Here is an 18,047-nt window from a genome sequence, read left to right as displayed (position 1 = left end):
TTCCGGCCTTTGTTAGGAATAAATGGACTTCACACAGTTCGCAATGAGCCAGGCGGCCTAAACTGCTGCATATATCCTGACTGCTTGCACGGAACGCAAGAGAAGTGACAATTTCCCTAGTTATAAGAAATTCATGTTAGCAGGCAATATTAACMAAATATGCAGGTTTAAAAATATATACTTGTGTATTGATTTTAAAGAAAGGCGTTGATGTTTATGGTTAGGTACATTAGTGCAACGACAGTGCTTTTTTTTCGCAAATGCGCTTGTTAAATCATCACCCGTTTGTCGAAGTAAGCTGGGATTCAATGAGAAATTAACAGGCACCGCATCGATTATATGCAACGCAGGACACGCTAGATAAACTAGTAATATCATCAACCATGTGTAGTTAAGTAGTGATTATGTTAAGATTGATTGTTTTTTTATAAGATACGTTTAATGCTAGCTAGCAACTTACCATGGCTTCTTGCTGCCCTCGCGTAACAGATAGTCAGCCTGCCACGCAGGCTCCTCGTGGAGTGCAATGTAAGGCAGGTGGTTAGAGCGTGGGACTAGTAACCGGAAGGTTGCAAAAATGAATCCCCGAGCTGACAAAATAAAAATCTGTAATTCTGCCCCTGAACAAAGCAGTTAACCCCTGTCTCTTATACACATCTAGATGTGTATAAGAGACAGCATTCATGCAACGACAGTGCTTTTTTTCGCAAATGCGCTTGTTAAATCATCACCCGTTTGTCGAAGTAAGCTGGGATTCAATGAGAAATTAACAGGCACCGCATCGATTATATGCAACGCAGGACACGCTAGATAAACTAGTAATATCATCAAACCATGTGTAGTTAGCTTATGTTAAGATTGATTGTTTTTTTATAAGATACGTTTAATGCTAGCTAGCAACTTACCATGGCTTCTTGCTGCCCTCGCGTAACAGATAGTCAGCCTGCCACGCAGGCTCCTCGTGGAGTGCAATGTAAGGCAGGTGGTTAGAGCGTGGGACTAGTAACCGGAAGGTTGCAAAAATGAATCCCCGAGCTGACAAAATAAAAATCTGTAATTCTGCCCCTGAACAAAGCAGTTAACCCACCGTTCCTAGGCCGTCATTGAAAATAAGAATGTGTTGTTAACTGACTTGCCTAGTTAAATAAAGGTGTAAAAAAATAATAATATCCATGTCCAAAAATACCCATTACCGATTGTTAATTAATCGGCCATTCCGATTAATTGGTCGACCTCTAGTCTGAATACTTGCCGTAGGCACTGTGATCTCATTGATATGACCCTGGGAGAACTGCAAACTGTTCTTCAGGTCCTGGACACCTCTGGTCAGATCGTCCATTATTTTATTAGTTGACTACTCCAGTATTTGGACACAACACTTGAAGCTATGTTCTTGTTGTTGTAACTGCTTGTATAACTATTTTTGTTCGTTTAACCTTTTATGGCTGCAGGCCGGTGTCGGGCTCAATATGACAACAGCCCGTCCAAGTGCAGGGCGCGAAATTCAAAAGATATTTTTTAGAAATATTTAACTTTCACACATTAACAAGTCCAATACAGCAAATGAAAGATAAACATCTTGTGAATCCAGCCAATATTTCCGATTTTTTAAGTGTTTTACAGCGAAAACACAATATAGCATTATATTAGCTTACCACAATAGCCAAAAACACAACCCATTTATCAGCAGCAAAAGTTAGCGATCGCAAAAAAACAGCAAAATATATATAATTTTTCACTAACCTTGACAAACTTCATCAGATGACAGTCCTTTAACATCAGGTTATACAATACACTTATGTTTTGTTCGAAAATGTGCATATTTAGAGCTGAAATCCGTGGTTATACATTGTGAAAACTTAGCARCTTTTTCCCAGAWTGTCCGGATATATTTCTGACACTCACCTATTCTGACCAAATAACTKATCATYAACGTTACTAAAAAATACTTGTTGTACAGSAAATGATAGATACACTAGTTCTTAATGCAATCGCCGTGTTAGAATTCTAAAAATAACTTCATTACGACATACAGCTTACGTTATAGCGACACCGCGCCAAAACTCAAGGCGGAAAACACAACAACACATTTTCGACAGAAATAGGAAATAACATCATAAATGGGTCCTACTTGAGCTTCCATCAGAATCTTGTACAAGTGGTCCTTTGTCCAGAACAATCGTTGTTTGGATTTAGAATGTCCTTTTTCCCTCTCGAATTTGCAAGCAAAACTTGCCAAGTGGCGCGAAGCTCTCCWTCGTCAACAAACTCAGAGAACGGAACACGCCAAAACTCCCGAAAAAATTTCATTAATCTGATTAAACTATATTGAAAAAACATACTTTACGATGATATTGTCACATTTATCAAATAAAATCAAAGCCGTCTATAACAAAAGCTTTTCAGAAGCCAATGRGGAAGTCCTTTCCGCGTCTTCCTGAGCAAAGGAAATTGGGGTCCTGTCATTCCAAGCTCTCTCTTTTGACCATAGAAAGAGCTAGAGACCCCATTTCACCTCTCACAGCCTATTGACATCTAGTGGAAGGCGTATGAAGTGCATGTATACTAATAGATTTCAAGCAAACGATTAGGGAGGCCCTGGAACAGAGCCTCGATTTCAGATTTTTCACTTTCTGACAGGAAGTTTGCTGCAAAATGAGTTCTGTTTTACTCACAGATATAATTCAAACGGTTTTAGAAACTTGAGAGTGTTTTCTATCCAATAGTAATAATAATATGCATATTGTACGAGCAAGAATTGAGCACGAGGCCGTTTGAAATGGGCACCTTTTATCCAAGCTACTCAATACTGCCCCTGCAGCCATAAGAAGTTAAAAGATCCTTCACCTGTGATATAGAGACACCGTTGTCCCCAACGGTACTTCCATTGGCTTTGGTCTTTGTCTTGCTAGTAACGTAGGCTACGCTGTTCCTCCTCACAGTTCCAGACAGGGCAGGTTGCAGGGCAGATGGAAACAGCAACTATGAACAGTGATTCAAACAGTCACACTTCCGGGGCAATCCGTGGTCCTATCTGCAAGGGCTGTGGGCTGTGTACAAGCTGCTAAGGAAACCTGGCTAGCGTGACAGCTAGCTAATGTTAGTTAGAAGCTAGGCTAGCGTCTGTGCCAATAAGGGAACAATGAGCTACTAATAATACAGAGTAATAGAGATGCCTGAGGCCATTTATCAGCCATTAACACAGACTGCCAATAACTTAACCACTGTTAGTCCCCGTGTACAGTTACATCTGCCACCACCAGCACACAGAGAGAGATTACATTTGCCTGGCTTGGCTTACGCTAGCTCTCCGCTTGCTCTACCCCCTGTTTCAACTCGAGTTTCATGTTTAATCCATTGCAGTGTTGTTGGCAGGGGGGCCAATGTGACTCCACTATTATTTCCTCCCTTCCAAATTGGAATCTATGTGCATAAGGATGTATTCCAATGGGAAATATTTGAGCCGGGTGGGCAAACTCAACTGTGTTCATGCTGGCAGCGTTAGGTAGACAGGTCTCGTCGTGGCGCCGCCGGGGGGTAATGAATAGTCTTCATTTAAAAAGGCGAGGAAGAAGCGGGCCTCGCCATGTTTGTGTAATACAGCTCGCGCCCCACACACACACACACACACACACACACACACCACACACACACACACACACACACACCAACACACACCACAACACACACACACACACACACCACACACACACACACACACACACACACACACACACACACACACACACCACACACACACACACACACACAGCACTATGGATGGCAGTGAGTCCACACAGAAACAGGAGTCAGCGAAACAGGGCAATAAAAGTGGCAGGCAGGCAGTGCTTGGCGAGGCCTGCTCAAGGAATGATGATGTGATCTGGTTTATTCTGGGCTGTTTGCACTGCTTTACACAAGCCTCTTCAAACTCCATTGAGTCATCACCTCCCTCCGTCTCCACTATTATCTAGCTTAATTATCACGGCCTGTTCATATCACTGGCATACTGGGTGGGGGGGGGGGGGCTTTATAGAGGATGGGAAGTGTGTGTTTTGCTTTTGTCTCACGTGGGTTTGAATGCAGAGACAACCTGGTGTGTGTGTGTGTGTGTGTGTGTGTGTGTGTGTGTGTGTGTGTTGTTGTGTGTGTGTGTGTGTGTGTGTGTGTGTGTGTGTGTGTGTGTGTGTGTGTGTGTGTGTGTGTGTGTGTGTGTGTGTGTGTGTGTGTGTGCATTGCGGCATATATGCGTGTGTGGCCTATATGCATGGTCATAATTCGATTTTTCTTTTGAAAAAGGGGAAATAGTTATCTTTACTGCTCCGGTGCGGTCCGATAGTGAGAAGTTACATCTTTTATTATTCTGTTGTATTTCCTCCTCCTGAGTGGCGGGTGACCTTGTGCATCTGGCTGGCTGGAAGAGGCAGAGACACGCATGCTAAAAGACCACAGAAGGATATCAGTCGCTCCGAAAGGCACTTTCTATCTATAGATGAGAGGAGAGAGAAGTCATTTAGAACAGGAAAAAAAACGTGTGTTTCACAGTTGCTGCAAACAAGACGTACTTTACTAGTTGGCAATTGTAGATCATATAATATGAGAATATAAGCAGGCAACAGAGCGGGAGAGACATGAGAGGAGTGGGGAGGTAGTGAAGTTAAAAGAGGAGAGGAGGGACAGAGTAATAGTAATAGAGCAGGGCACTGGGAGGTCGGCTGGGGACTATTTTATTGGCTGGGCCATTATAGAGCCCTTCACGAAACAAACGTCTCTCTTTCTCTTCATGTTAAAGAACTGCCCCTCCCTGCATCCCTGGTTGTAGCTTGTGTCTCTCGGACTATTATTACTGGTCTGAGAGGATGTGTAACGTTCTGAGGCTGGAGAGGCTCTTTACCTTTTATTTCCCCCACCGTCTGGCTCTCTATCCATCACTCCAAACGTCTGTGTCCTCAAGGCCACTTTTTACAACCTCCCCTCCCCCCGTCAGACACGTCGCCCCACCGCGTTAATGCTGTTAGTGCTAGCTAGCAAGGCCCTATGTATACAACCAATAAGGCAGTCCGGTTTGGTCCGGCTAGCTGGATGTGTCCTGATCAGCCGACACCAACAACCGGCAGCACTGGCTGGAACAGAGGGAACGAGACAGAGCCAGAGGAGGGAGATAAAGAAGGGAGGCCTTTTTTGGGACACGGGCCCTGATAAAGGACGACACTCGCCGTGATTTATAGCCCTTGGGTCCGGCGCGCCGGTGTCACAGTGATGCATTCTCCATCACCGCTGGCTGCCACCTCAACCACATTTTATTTTTTGGGCGCCTGCATTTATATTTTAATCTGGCGGCCTCTTGACATGACCCAGATCATCCACTGAAACGTGTGTAAAGTCTGCAGGCCATCTGGGGGCCTCTTGACCAGCCTTTCGAAGGGGGTAAAAACATGGCATCATGGTAACATCACGGTTGTGGTTCTATCTGTCCCCTCTCTCTTTCTCTTACTCACTAACTCACTCACTAGATTCCCTGACACACATACATACACACACACATTCTCTTTCTCTCCCCATGTTACCCATACTGGTCTTATGTACTCCCTCAGACCCTAACTCTCTCCTACCTGTCTCCCTCCAGACGAGGTGTGTGCCAACTGTTCATTCGGGGCGATCTGCGACGGGCAGTCGGGCAGCTGTGTGTGCCCGCAGGAGTGTGTGGAGTCCCACCAACCGGTGTGCGGCAGCGACGGATCCACCTACGACAGCGAGTGTGAGCTCAATGTGCGCGCCTGTACCAAGCAGCTTGACCTGCGTGTGCTCGCCCAGGGAGAATGCAGTGAGTAATGCTACCACCAAGTGTGTGTGCTGCGTCTGTGTGCCTGTGTGTTCCTACCAGCAGTGTGGTTGTACAAATATACTATATAAACGCAACATGCAACAATTTCAAAGATTTTACTGAGTTACAGTTCACATCAAGAAATCAGTCAATTGAAATAAATAAATTCGGCCCTAATCTATGGATTGGAAACACAGATACTGTTGGTAACAGATCCCTTTTTTTAAAGTAGGGTCGTGGATAAGKAAACCAGTCAGTATCTGGTGTGACCACCATTTGCCTCATGCAGCGTGACACATCTCCTTCGCATAGAGTTGATCAGGCTGTTGATTGTGGAATGTTGTCCCACTCCTCTTCAATGGCTGTGTGAAGTTGCTGGATTGTGGCGGGAACTGGAAAGTGCTGTCGTACACGTCGATCTAGAGCATCTCAAACATGCTCAATGGGTGACCTGGCTGGTGAGTATGCAGGCAATGGAAGAACTGGGACATTTTCAGCTTACAGGAATTGTGTACAGATCCTTGCGTCATGGGTCTGTGCATTATCATGCTGAAACATGAGATGATGGCGGCAGATGAATGGCACGACAATGGGCCTCAGGATTTTGTCACGGTATCTCTGTGCATTCAAATTGATAAAATGCAATTGTGTTCATTGTCTGTAACTTATGCCTGCCCATACCATAACCCCACTGCCACCATGGGGCACTCTGTTCACAACGTTTACATCAGCAAACCGCTCGCCCACACGACACCATACATGTGGTCTGCAGTTGTGAGGCCGGTAGGACGGACTGCCAAATTCTCTAAAACGACGTTGGAGTCGGCTTATGGTAGACACATGAACATTAAATTATCTGGCAACAGCTCTAGTGGACATACCCGCAGTCAGGATGCCAAATGCATGCTCCCTCGAAACTTGAGACATCTATAGCATTGTGTTGTGTGACATTTTAGAGTGGCCTTTTATTGTCCCCAGCACAAGGAGCACCTGTGTAATGATCATGAAAAGAGAGATAGTGCGAGATGAGGGCCACGGGCTGCGCCTGCAGAGGGAGATCCACATACAGCAACGCGAGGGCCCTGCGGTGAGTACCAGACTATTCTATGTCCTGACCATGTAATCTGAACCAGGAAACAGGAATAACTCTGGCCCTAGGGTATAGGTCATAGTGGATGTGGTCAGCGGCAAAACTCCTGTCTTAAAGGTGAACTTTGGGATTTTGGTAAGAGGGCCCTTTATCTTACTTTCGCCCAGAGTCAGATGAACTTTGTGGATTTGTTTGTCTGCTGTTGGGAAGGAGTGTGCTAACTAGCTTTAGTGTAATGACTGGAAGTCTATGGGTAATTCTTGTAAAGCTTTGCAATTTCCCTATTATTGAACCTTTCTTGTTTGAATAATGCAATCTACTTCCCAGTGGGAAACAGCCATGCTCCTACTGGTTTAAATGGTGACTGAGTCATGAGTCTTTGGTCTGCTCTCGAGCGCCGGGCGTAAAAAATATCCTGGCTTCCGCAAGACTCATTTCGTTGCCTGTCTTCTTTTTTCTTCCCTAAAGTTCTGGTTAGTCCCACTTGACGAAGCCATTTTTTAAGCTAGACTTGTTAATAAAGGCATCTCTACTGCTCATTTCCCAATAACTGGGTAATTGATGATGACGATTGATTACATTTTTCCTTTTACCAACACAGTGTTTTAGCGCCTGTGCCTTCGTTCCATGTCGCTTTCCTTGCCTCCTCAAGTCATCAGCCAGAGTTTCACTGCTCTGCAGCTTTAGTTTTGGAATAAAATTCTATTTTCACTGTAAATGTGGGTCTACGGCAATAGGCATAATACAGGTATCTGTATAGTAAGGAACATGTAGCAGTAAGTAGGCTTCCAATGTCATTGTAGATATTTACATTCTTCACGTCTCTCTTCTCTTATAGGCTACTTAGTAAAGTTCATGCAATGTTGCCTGCATGGTAGCCAATTTTGGTCCAACACAGGTAAATAGTTTTGATTTGATTTGATTTTAGGATCTCCATTAGCTGATCGCCAATGGCGACAGCTAGTCTTACTGGGGTCGCGGCAGCATAATGGAAAATAATATTACAGAGCAAAAGACTTTACGTTTGACATACCATTTAACAAACCATTAACATTGTAGTGTGGCGTGTGTGTGTGTTGCATCTATCAGTTACACATCCGTACCAGTCAAAAATGGACACACCTACTCATTCAAGAGTTTTTTTCTTTATTTTTACAATTTTTTCCATTGTTAGAATAATAGTGAAGACATAAACCTATGAAATAACACATTATTGTAAGATCTATGTAGTAACCCAAACAAGTTCGTTTTAACTTCTTAATGGCTGGGGGCAGTATTGAGTAGCTTGTATGAATATGTGCCCAGAGTAACCTGCCTGCTACTCAGGCCCAGAAGCTAAGATATGCATATTATTAGTAGATTGGATAGAACTGTTTGAATGATGTCTAAAACTGTTTTGAATGATGTCTGTGCCGTATAAAAGAAAACTCATATGGCAGGCAAAAACCTGAGAAAAATCCAACCAGGAAGTGGGAAATCTGAGGTTTGTAAATTTTCAAGTTTTTTGCCTATCCAATATACAGTGTCATGGGGTCACATTGCACTTCCTAATGCTTCCACTAGATGTCAACAGTCTTTAGAAACCTTGGTTCAGGCTTCTACTGTGAAGGGGGAGAGAATAAGAGTGATTGACTAAGAGGTCTGGCAGAATGCCATGAGCCCAGTCAGGCGTGCGCCTGTGAGAGGTAGCTGCGTTCCTTTTCCTTTCTAAAGAACAAAGGAATTGTCGCATTGAAACATTATTGAAGATTTATGTTAAAAACATCCTAAAGATTGATTTTATACATCGTTTGACATGTTTCTACGAACTGTAATGGACCTTTTTGACTTTTCATCTGGCCTCCGCCTCATGAATTTGGATTTGTGAACTAAACGCACAAACAAAAAGGAGGTATTTGGACCATAAATTATAGGACTTTATTGAACAAAACAAACATTTATTGTTCAAACTGGGAATCCTGGGAGTGCATTCTGATGAAGTCATCAAAGGTAAAGTAATATTTATAATGCTATTTCTTGACGTCTGTTGACTCCACAACATGGCGGGTATCTGTATGGCTTGTTTTTGGTCTCTGAGCGCTATACTCAGATTATTGCATGGTGTTTCTTTTTCCGTAAAGGTTTTTTTGAAATCTGACACAGCGGTTGCATTAAGGAGAAGTATATCTATAATTCCATGTATAACACTTGTATTTTCTTCAACATTTATGAATGAGTATTTCTGTTTTTGACATGGTTCTCTGCAATTTCTCCGGATTTTTGGAGGCATTTCTGAACATGGCGCCATGTAAACGAGGTTTTTGGATATAAATATGAACTTAATCGAACAAGACATATATGTATTGTGTTAACATGAAGTCCTATGAGTGTCATCTGATGAAGATCATCAAAGATCATATATGCATATATTAGCAACTATGACTGAGGAGCAGGCCGTTTACTCTGGGCAGCCTCTGTGCACCTTTCATCCAAGCTACTCAATACTGCCCCTGCAGCATAAGAAGTTATGTCATAATTATGTAAAGATTCTGGCAAATTATTTCCGGCCTTTGTTAGGAATAATGGACCTTCACACAGTTCGCAAATGAGCCAGGCGGCCTAAACTGCTGCATATATCCTGACTGCTTGCACGGAACGCAAGAGAGTGACAATTTCCCTAGTTATAAAGAAATTCCCTGTAAGCAGGCAATATTAACAAATATGCAGGTTTAAAAATATATACTTGTTGGTATTGATTTTAAAATGAAAGGCGTTGATTGTTTATGGTTAGGTTACATTAGTGCAACGACAGTGCTTTTTTTTCGCAAATGCGCTTGTTAAATCATCACCCGTTTGTCGAAGTAAGCTGGGATTCAATGAGAAATTAACAGGCACCGCATCGATTATATGCAACGCAGGACACGCTAGATAAACTAGTAATATCATCAACCATGTGTAGTTAAGTAGTGATTATGTTAAGATTGATTTGTTTTTTTATAAGATACGTTTAATGCTAGCTAGCAACTTACCATGGCTTCTTGCTGCCCTCGCGTAACAGATAGTCAGCCTGCCACGCAGGCTCCTCGTGGAGTGCAATGTAAGGCAGGTGGTTAGAGCGTGGGACTAGTAACCGGAAGGTTGCAAAAATGAATCCCCGAGCTGACAAAATAAAAATCTGTAATTCTGCCCCTGACAAAGCAGTTAACCCACCGTTCCTAGGCCGTCATTGAAAATAAGAAATGTGTTGTTAACTGCTTGCCTAGTTAAATAAAGGTGTAAAAAAATAATAATATCCATGTCCAAAAATACCCATTACCGATTGTTAATTAATCGGCCATTCGATTAATTGGTCGACCTCTAGTCTGAATACTTGCCGTAGGCACTGTGATCTCATTGATATGACCCTGGGAGAACTGCAAAACTGTTCTTCAGGTCCTGGACACCTCTGGTCAGATCGTCCATTATTTTATTAGTTGACTACTCCAGTATTTGGACACAACACTTGAAGCTATGTTCTTGTTGTTGTAACTGCTTGTATAACTATTTTTGTTCGTTTAACCTTTTTATGGCTGCAGGCCGGTGTCGGGCTCAATATGACAACAGCCCGTCCAAGTGCAGGGCGCGAAATTCAAAAAGATATTTTTTAGAAATATTTAACTTTCACACTTAACAAGTCCAATACAGCAAATGAAAGATAAACATCTTGTGAATCCAGCCAACATGTCCGATTTTTAAAATGTTTTACAGCGAAAACACCACGTATATTTATGTTAGCTCACCACCAAATAGAAAAAAGCACAAGACATTTTTCACAGCACAGGTAGCATGCACAACAAACCAAACTAACAAGAACCAACCAAACTAACCAAGAAACAACTTTCATCAGATGACAGTCTTATAAACATGTTATACAATCATGTTTTGTTCGAAAAATGTGCATTATTTGAGTATAAATCATAGTTTTACATTGCAGCTACAATCGGAAATAGCACCGAAGCAGCTAGAAAAAATTACAGAGACCAAATTGAAATACCTAATACTCATCATAAAACATTTATGAAAAATACATGGTGTACAGCAAATGAAAGACAAACATCTTGTGAATCCAGCCAATATTTCCGATTCTTTAAGTGTTTTACAGCGAAAACACAATATAGCATTATATTAGCTTACACAATAAAGCCAAAAACACAACCCATTTATCAGCAGCAAAAGTTAGCGATCGCAAGAAAACAGCAAAAGATATATAATTTTTCACTAACCTGGACAAACTTCATCAGATGACAGTCCTTTAACATCAGGTTATACAATACACTTATGTTTTGTTCGAAAATGTGCATATTTAGAGCTGAACCGTGGTTATACATTGTGAAAACTTAGCACCTTTTTCCCAGAATGTCCGGATATATTTCTTGACACTCACCTATTCTGACCAAATAACTAATCATGAACGTTACTAAAAAATACTTGTTGTACAGCAAATGATAGATACACTAGTTCTTAATGCAATCGCCGTGTTAGAATTCTAAAAAATAACTTCATTACGACATACCAGCTTACGTTATAGCGACACCGCGCCAACTCAAGGCGGAAAACACAACAACACATTTTCGACAGAAAATAGGAATAAACATCATAAATGGGTCCTACTTGAGCTCCATCAGAATCTTGTACAGTGGTCCTTTGTCCAGAACAATCGTTGTTTGGATTAGAATGTCCTTTTTCCCTCTCGAATTTGCAAGCAAAACTTGCCAAGTGGCGCGAAGCTCTCCTTGTCAACAAACTCAGAGAAGAACGAACACGCCAAAACTCCCGAAAAATTTCATTAATCTGATTAAACTATATTGAAAAAACATACTTTACGATGATATTGTCACATTTATCAAATAAAATCAAAGCCGTCTATAACAAAAGCTTTTCAGAAGCCAATGTGGAAGTCCTTTCCGCGTCTTCCTGAGCAAGGAAATTGGGGTCCTGTCATTCCAAGCTCTCTCTTTTGACCATAGAAAGAGCTAGAGACCCCATTTCACCTCTCACAGCCTATTGACATCTAGTGGAAGGCGTATGAAGTGCATGTATACTAATAGATTTCAAGGCAAACGATTAGGGAGGCCCTGGAACAGAGCCTCGATTTCAGATTTTTCACTTTCTGACAGGAAGTTTGTGCAAAATGAGTTCTGTTTTACTCACAGATATAATTCAAACGGTTTTAGAAACTTGAGAGTGTTTTCTATCCAATAGTAATAATAATATGCATATTGTACGAGCAAGAATTGAGCACGAGGCCGTTTGAAATGGGCACCTTTTATCCAAGCTACTCAATACTGCCCCTGCAGCCATAAGAAGTTAAAGATCCTTCACCTGTGATATAGAGACACCGTTGTCCCCAACGGTACTTCCATTGGCTTTGGTCTTTGTCTTGCTAGTAACGTAGGCTACGCTGTTCCTCCTCCAGTTCCAGACAGGGCAGGTTGCAGGGCAGATGGAAACAGCAAACTATGAACAGTGATTCAAACAGTCACACTTCCGGGGCAATCCGTGGTCCTATCTGCAAGGGCTGTGGGCTGTGTACAAGCTGCTAAGGAACCCTGGCTAGCGTGACAGCTAGCTAATGTTAGTTAGAAGCTAGGCTAGCGTCTGTGCCAATAAGGGAACAATGAGCTACTAATAATACAGAGTAATAGAGATGCCTGAGGCCATTTATCAGCCATTAACACAGACTGCCAATAACTTAACCACTGTTAGTCCCCGTGTACAGTTACATCTGCCACCACCAGCACACAGAGAGAGAGATTACATTTGCCTGGCTTTGGCTTACGCTAGCTCTCCGCTTGCTCTACCCCCTGTTTCAACTCGAGTTTCATGTTTAATCCATTGCAGTGTTGTTGGCAGGGGGGCCAATGTGACTCCACTATTATTTCCTCCCTTCCAAATTGGAATCTATGTGCATAAGGATGTTTCCAATGGGAAATATTTGAGCGCGGGTGGGCAAACTCAACTGTGTTCATGCTGGCAGCGTTAGGTAGACAGGTCTCGTCGTGGCGCCGCCGGGGGGTAATGAATAGTCTTCATTTAAAAAGGCGAGGAAGAAGCGGGCCTCGCCATGTTTGTGTAATACAGCTGCGCAGCGCACACACACCCACACACACACACACAACACACACACACCACACACACACACACAACACACACACACACACACACACACACACACACACACACACACACACCACACACACACAACCAACAACACACACACACACACACACAGCATATGGATGGCAGTGAGTCCACACAGAAACAGGAGTCAGCGAAACAGGGCAATAAAAGTGGCAGGCAGGCAGTGCTTGGCGAGGCCTGCTCAAGGAATGATGATGGTGATCTGGTTTATTCTGGGCTGTTTGCACTGCTTTACACAAGCCTCTTCAAACTCCATTGAGTCATCACCTCCCTCCGTCTCCACTATTATCTAGCTTATTATCACGGCCTGTATATCAACTGGCATACTGGGGGGGGGGGGGGCTTTAATAGGGGATGGGAAGTGTGTGTGTTTGCTTTTTGTCTCACGTGGGTTTGAATGCAGAGACAACCTGTGTGTGTGTGTGTGTGTGTGTGTGTGTGTGTGTGTGTGTGTGTGTGTGTGTGTGTGTGTGTGTGTGTGTGTGTGTGTGTGTGTGTGTGTGTGTGTTGTGTGTGTGTGTGTGTGTGTGTGTGTGTGTGTGTGTGTGTGTGCATGCGGCATATATGCGTGTGTGGCCTATATGCATGGTCATAATTCGATTTTTCTTTTGAAAAAGGGGAAATAGTTATCTTTACTGCTCCGGTGCGGTCCGATAGTGAGAAGTTACATCTTTTATTATTCTGTTGTATTTCCTCCTCCTGAGTGGCGGGTGACCTTGTGCATCTGGCTGGCTGGAAGAGGCAGAGACACGCATGCTAAAAGACCACAGAAGGATATCAGTCGCTCCGAAAGGCACTTTCTATCTATAGATGAGAGGAGAGAGAAGTCATTTAGAACAGGAAAAAAACGTGTGTTTCACAGTTGCTGCAACAAGACGTACTTTACTAGTTGGCAATTGTAGATCATATAATATGAGAATATAAGCAGGCAACAGAGCGGGAGAGACATGAGAGGAGTGGGGAGGTAGTGAAGTTAAAAGAGGAGAGGAGGGACAGAGTAATAGTAATAGAGCAGGGCACTGGGAGGTCGGCTGGGGACTATTTTATTGGCTGGGCCATTATAGAGCCCTTCACGAAACAAACGTCTCTCTTTCTCTTCATGTTAAAGAACTGCCCCTCCCTGCATCCCTGGTTGTAGCTTGTGTCTCTCGGACTATTATTACTGGTCTGAGAGGATGTGTAACGTTCTGAGGCTGGAGAGGCTCTTTACCTTTTATTTCCCCCACCGTCTGGCTCTCTATCCATCACTCCAACGTCTGTGTCCTCAAGGCCACTTTTTACAACCTCCCCTCCCCCGTCAGACACGTCGCCCCACCGCGTTAATGCTGTTAGTGCTAGCTAGCAAGGCCCTATGTATACAACCAATAGGCAGTCCGGTTTGGTCCGGCTAGCTGGATGTGTCCTGATCAGCGACACCACAAACCGGCAGCACTGGCTGGAACAGAGGGAACGAGACAGAGCCAGAGGAGGGAGATAAAGAAGGGAGGCCTTTTTTTGGGACACGGGCCCTGATAAAGGACGACACTCGCCGTGATTTATAGCCCTTGGGTCCGGCGCGCCGGTGTCACAGTGATGCATTCTCCATCACCGCTGGCTGCCACTCAACCACATTTTTATTTTTTGGGCGCCTGCATTTATATTTTAATCTGGCGGCTCTTGACATGACCCAGATCATCCACTGAAACGTGTGTAAAGTCTGCAGGCCATCTGGGGGCCTCTTGACCAGCCTTTCGAAGGGGGTAAAAACATGGCATCATGGTAACATCACGGTTGTGGTTCTATCTGTCCCCCTCTCTCTTTCTTACTCACTACTCACTCACTAGATTCCCTGACACACATACATACACACACACATTCTCTTCTCTCCCCATGTTACCCATACTGGTCTTATGTACTCCCTCAGACCCTAACTCTCTCCTACCTGTCTCCCTCCAGACGAGGTGTGTGCCAACTGTTATTCGGGGCGATCTGCGACGGGCAGTCGGGCAGCTGTGTGTGCCCGCAGGAGTGTGTGGAGTCCCACCAACCGGTGTGCGGCAGCGACGGATCCACCTACGACAGCGAGTGTGAGCTCAATGTGCGCGCCTGTACCAAGCAGCTTGACCTGCGTGTGCTCGCCCAGGGAGAATGCAGTGAGTATGCTACCACCAAGTGTGTGTGCTGCGTCTGTGTGCCTGTGTGTTCCTACCAGCAGTGTGGTTGTACAAATATACTATATAAACGCAACATGCAACAATTTCAAAGATTTTACTGAGTTACAGTTCACATCAAGAAATCAGTCAATTGAAATAAATAAATTCGGCCCTAATCTATGGATTGGAAACACAGATACTGTTGGTAACAGATCCCTTTTTTTAAAGTAGGGTCGTGGATAAGCAAACCAGTCAGTATCTGGTGTGAACACATTTGCCTCATGCAGCGTGACACATCTCCTTCGCATAGAGTTGATCAGGCTGTTGATTGTGGAATGTTGTCCCACTCCTCTTCAATGGCTGTGTGAAGTTGCTGGATTGTGGCGGGAACTGGAAAGTGCTGTCGTACACGTCGATCTAGAGCATCTCAAACATGCTCAATGGGTGACCTGGCTGGTGAGTATGCAGGCAATGGAAGAACTGGGACATTTCAGCTTACAGGAATTGTGTACAGATCCTTGTCATGGGTCTGTGCATTATCATGCTGAAAACATGAGATGATGGCGGCAGATGATGGCACGACAATGGGCCTCAGGATTTTGTCACGGTATCTCTGTGCATTCAAATTGATAAAATGCAATTGTGTTCATTGTCTGTAACTTATGCCTGCCCATACCATAACCCCACTGCACCATGGGGCACTCTGTTCACAACGTTTACATCAGCAAACCGCTCGCCCACACGACACCATACATGTGGTCTGCAGTTGTGAGGCCGGTAGGACGGACTGCCAAATTCTCTAAAACGACGTTGGAGTCGGCTTATGGTAGACACATGAACATTAAATTATCTGGCAACAGCTCTAGTGGACATACCCGCAGTCAGGATGCCAAATGCATGCTCCCTCGAAACTTGAGACATCTATAGCATTGTGTTGTGTGACATTTTAGAGTGGCCTTTTATTGTCCCAGCACAAGGAGCACCTGTGTAATGATCATGCTGTTTAACCTCTAACGAGCCTCTACCCCGGGTCCGGGAGCACCCCCCATCCCCCCACACACTGATTAGCATAGCTAGCATAGCTTCACAAGTAGATAGTAGCATCTAAATATCATTAATCACAAGTCCAAGAACACAGATGAAAGATACAGATCTTGTGAATAAAGCCCACCATTTCAGATTTTTTAATGTTTTACAGGGAAGACAAAATATGTAAATCTATTAGCTAAACACGTTAGCAAAATACACCACTATTCTAACTCCATCAGTTTCTTACTCCTTCAGGTGCTATCACCAATTCGGCTCAACTAAGATATTGATAGCCACTAACCAAGAAAAAACCTCTTCAGATGACAGTCTGATAACATATTCATGGTATAGGATAGTTTTTGTTAGAAAAAAGTGCATATTTCAGGTAGAAATCACAGTTTAACATTGACCGACCATCACAAGACGACTAGAATTACTATAGAGAGCAACGTGTATGACCAATTTACTCTTAATAAAACATTTCATAAGAATAGACAAAGCATAGCAATGGAAAGACCCAGATCTTGTGATTCCAGACAATATTTCAGATTTTCTAAGCGTTTTACAGCGAAAACACAATAAATCGATAAGTTAGCATACCACATGTGAAAACGTTACCAGAAGCATCGATTCCAGCCAAAGAGCGCTATAACGTAATCACCGCCAAAATATATTAATTTTTCACTAACCTTCTCAGAATTCTTCCGATGACACTCCTGTAACATCATTTTCAAACATACATATACAGTTTGTTCGAAAAGGTGCATATTTAGCCATACAAAACCGTGGTTACACAATAAAAATACTAGGAAATCAAGCCTCAATATGTCTGACGTCATCTATCAGAGTGATCTAGTTTAATTGAAAGCTAATCATATACTTGACTAAAAAATACAGGGTTGACAGGAATCGAAAGACAAATTAGTTCTTAATGCAACCGCTGATTTACATTTTTAAATTATCCTTACTTTTCAATACAGGGTTCGCCAAGTGAAGCTATAACCAACAAAATGGCGAAATATGCGTTTAAAATATTTCGACAGAAACAACGATTTATCATATTAAAATATGCTTATTTTGAGCTGTTCTTCCATCAGATTCTTGGGCAATGTTCATCTTTCTATGTTAAACGTCTTTTGGTCGATAGATGTCCTCTGTCCTTCGAAATGTCCACCACCAACGACCGACACCCCCGAAACGTTTCCAAAGCTAAAAAGTGCACGACAAATAAATTCCTCAGAATCGCACTAAACGGATATAAATTGCTATAAAACGGTTCAAATTAACTACATTATGATGTTTTTAACAACTATAACGACTGAAAACATGACCGGAGAAATATTGCTGGTTAGACACCGATTTGGAATGAGGCAAGTCCGATGTCCTTCACGCTTCAGGCGCGCGACGAGAAAGGGCGGTCCCTATACATTTTGTGGTTTTATATAATGGCTGGGATTGTGCAATAGACTCCATTCAAAACGTGATGACGTACAGACACCCAGAGGAAGACGTAGGCAGTGTCGGTTTCTTCATAGCATTCACTGTCGCCTTAAAACAGACTCCAGATCAGGGGTAAAAATTTCTGAAATCTGACCCTGTCATGAAAAGTGCTGTAGATATTGTTCTGTACCACTCAGAGACAAAATTCCAACTTCTATAGAAACTAGAAGGTGTTTTCTATCCAATAATAACAATAATATGCATATTGTACGATCAAGAATTTAGCACGAGGCAGTTTAATTTGGAGACCCAAATATGCTAATGCAGAACAGCACCCCCTATAGTTGCAAGAAGTTAATCAGGCTCTTTGATA

At 43.1% G+C, this 18,047-nt stretch overlaps 1 protein-coding gene across 1 annotated transcript in view; it reads left to right on the top strand.

Annotated features, from left to right (window-relative positions):
- Window positions 1–18,047, top strand: part of LOC111976655 (agrin-like) — a 411,714-nt gene that overhangs the window by 258,920 nt on the left and 134,747 nt on the right. Inside the window, exon 9 of the mRNA XM_070448114.1 lies at window positions 5,627–5,824. Coding sequence (XP_070304215.1) covers window positions 5,627–5,824 — 198 coding nt within the window. The remainder of the gene's footprint in view (window positions 1–5,626; window positions 5,825–18,047) is intronic.

The sequence above is a fragment of the Salvelinus sp. IW2-2015 genome, linkage group LG17 (assembly GCF_002910315.2).
Source record: "Salvelinus sp. IW2-2015 linkage group LG17, ASM291031v2, whole genome shotgun sequence".
NCBI classification, from domain to species: domain Eukaryota; kingdom Metazoa; phylum Chordata; class Actinopteri; order Salmoniformes; family Salmonidae; genus Salvelinus; species Salvelinus sp. IW2-2015.
The sequence above is the reverse complement of the archived record's forward strand: the minus strand, read 5'-3'. Positions and strand labels throughout refer to the sequence as shown.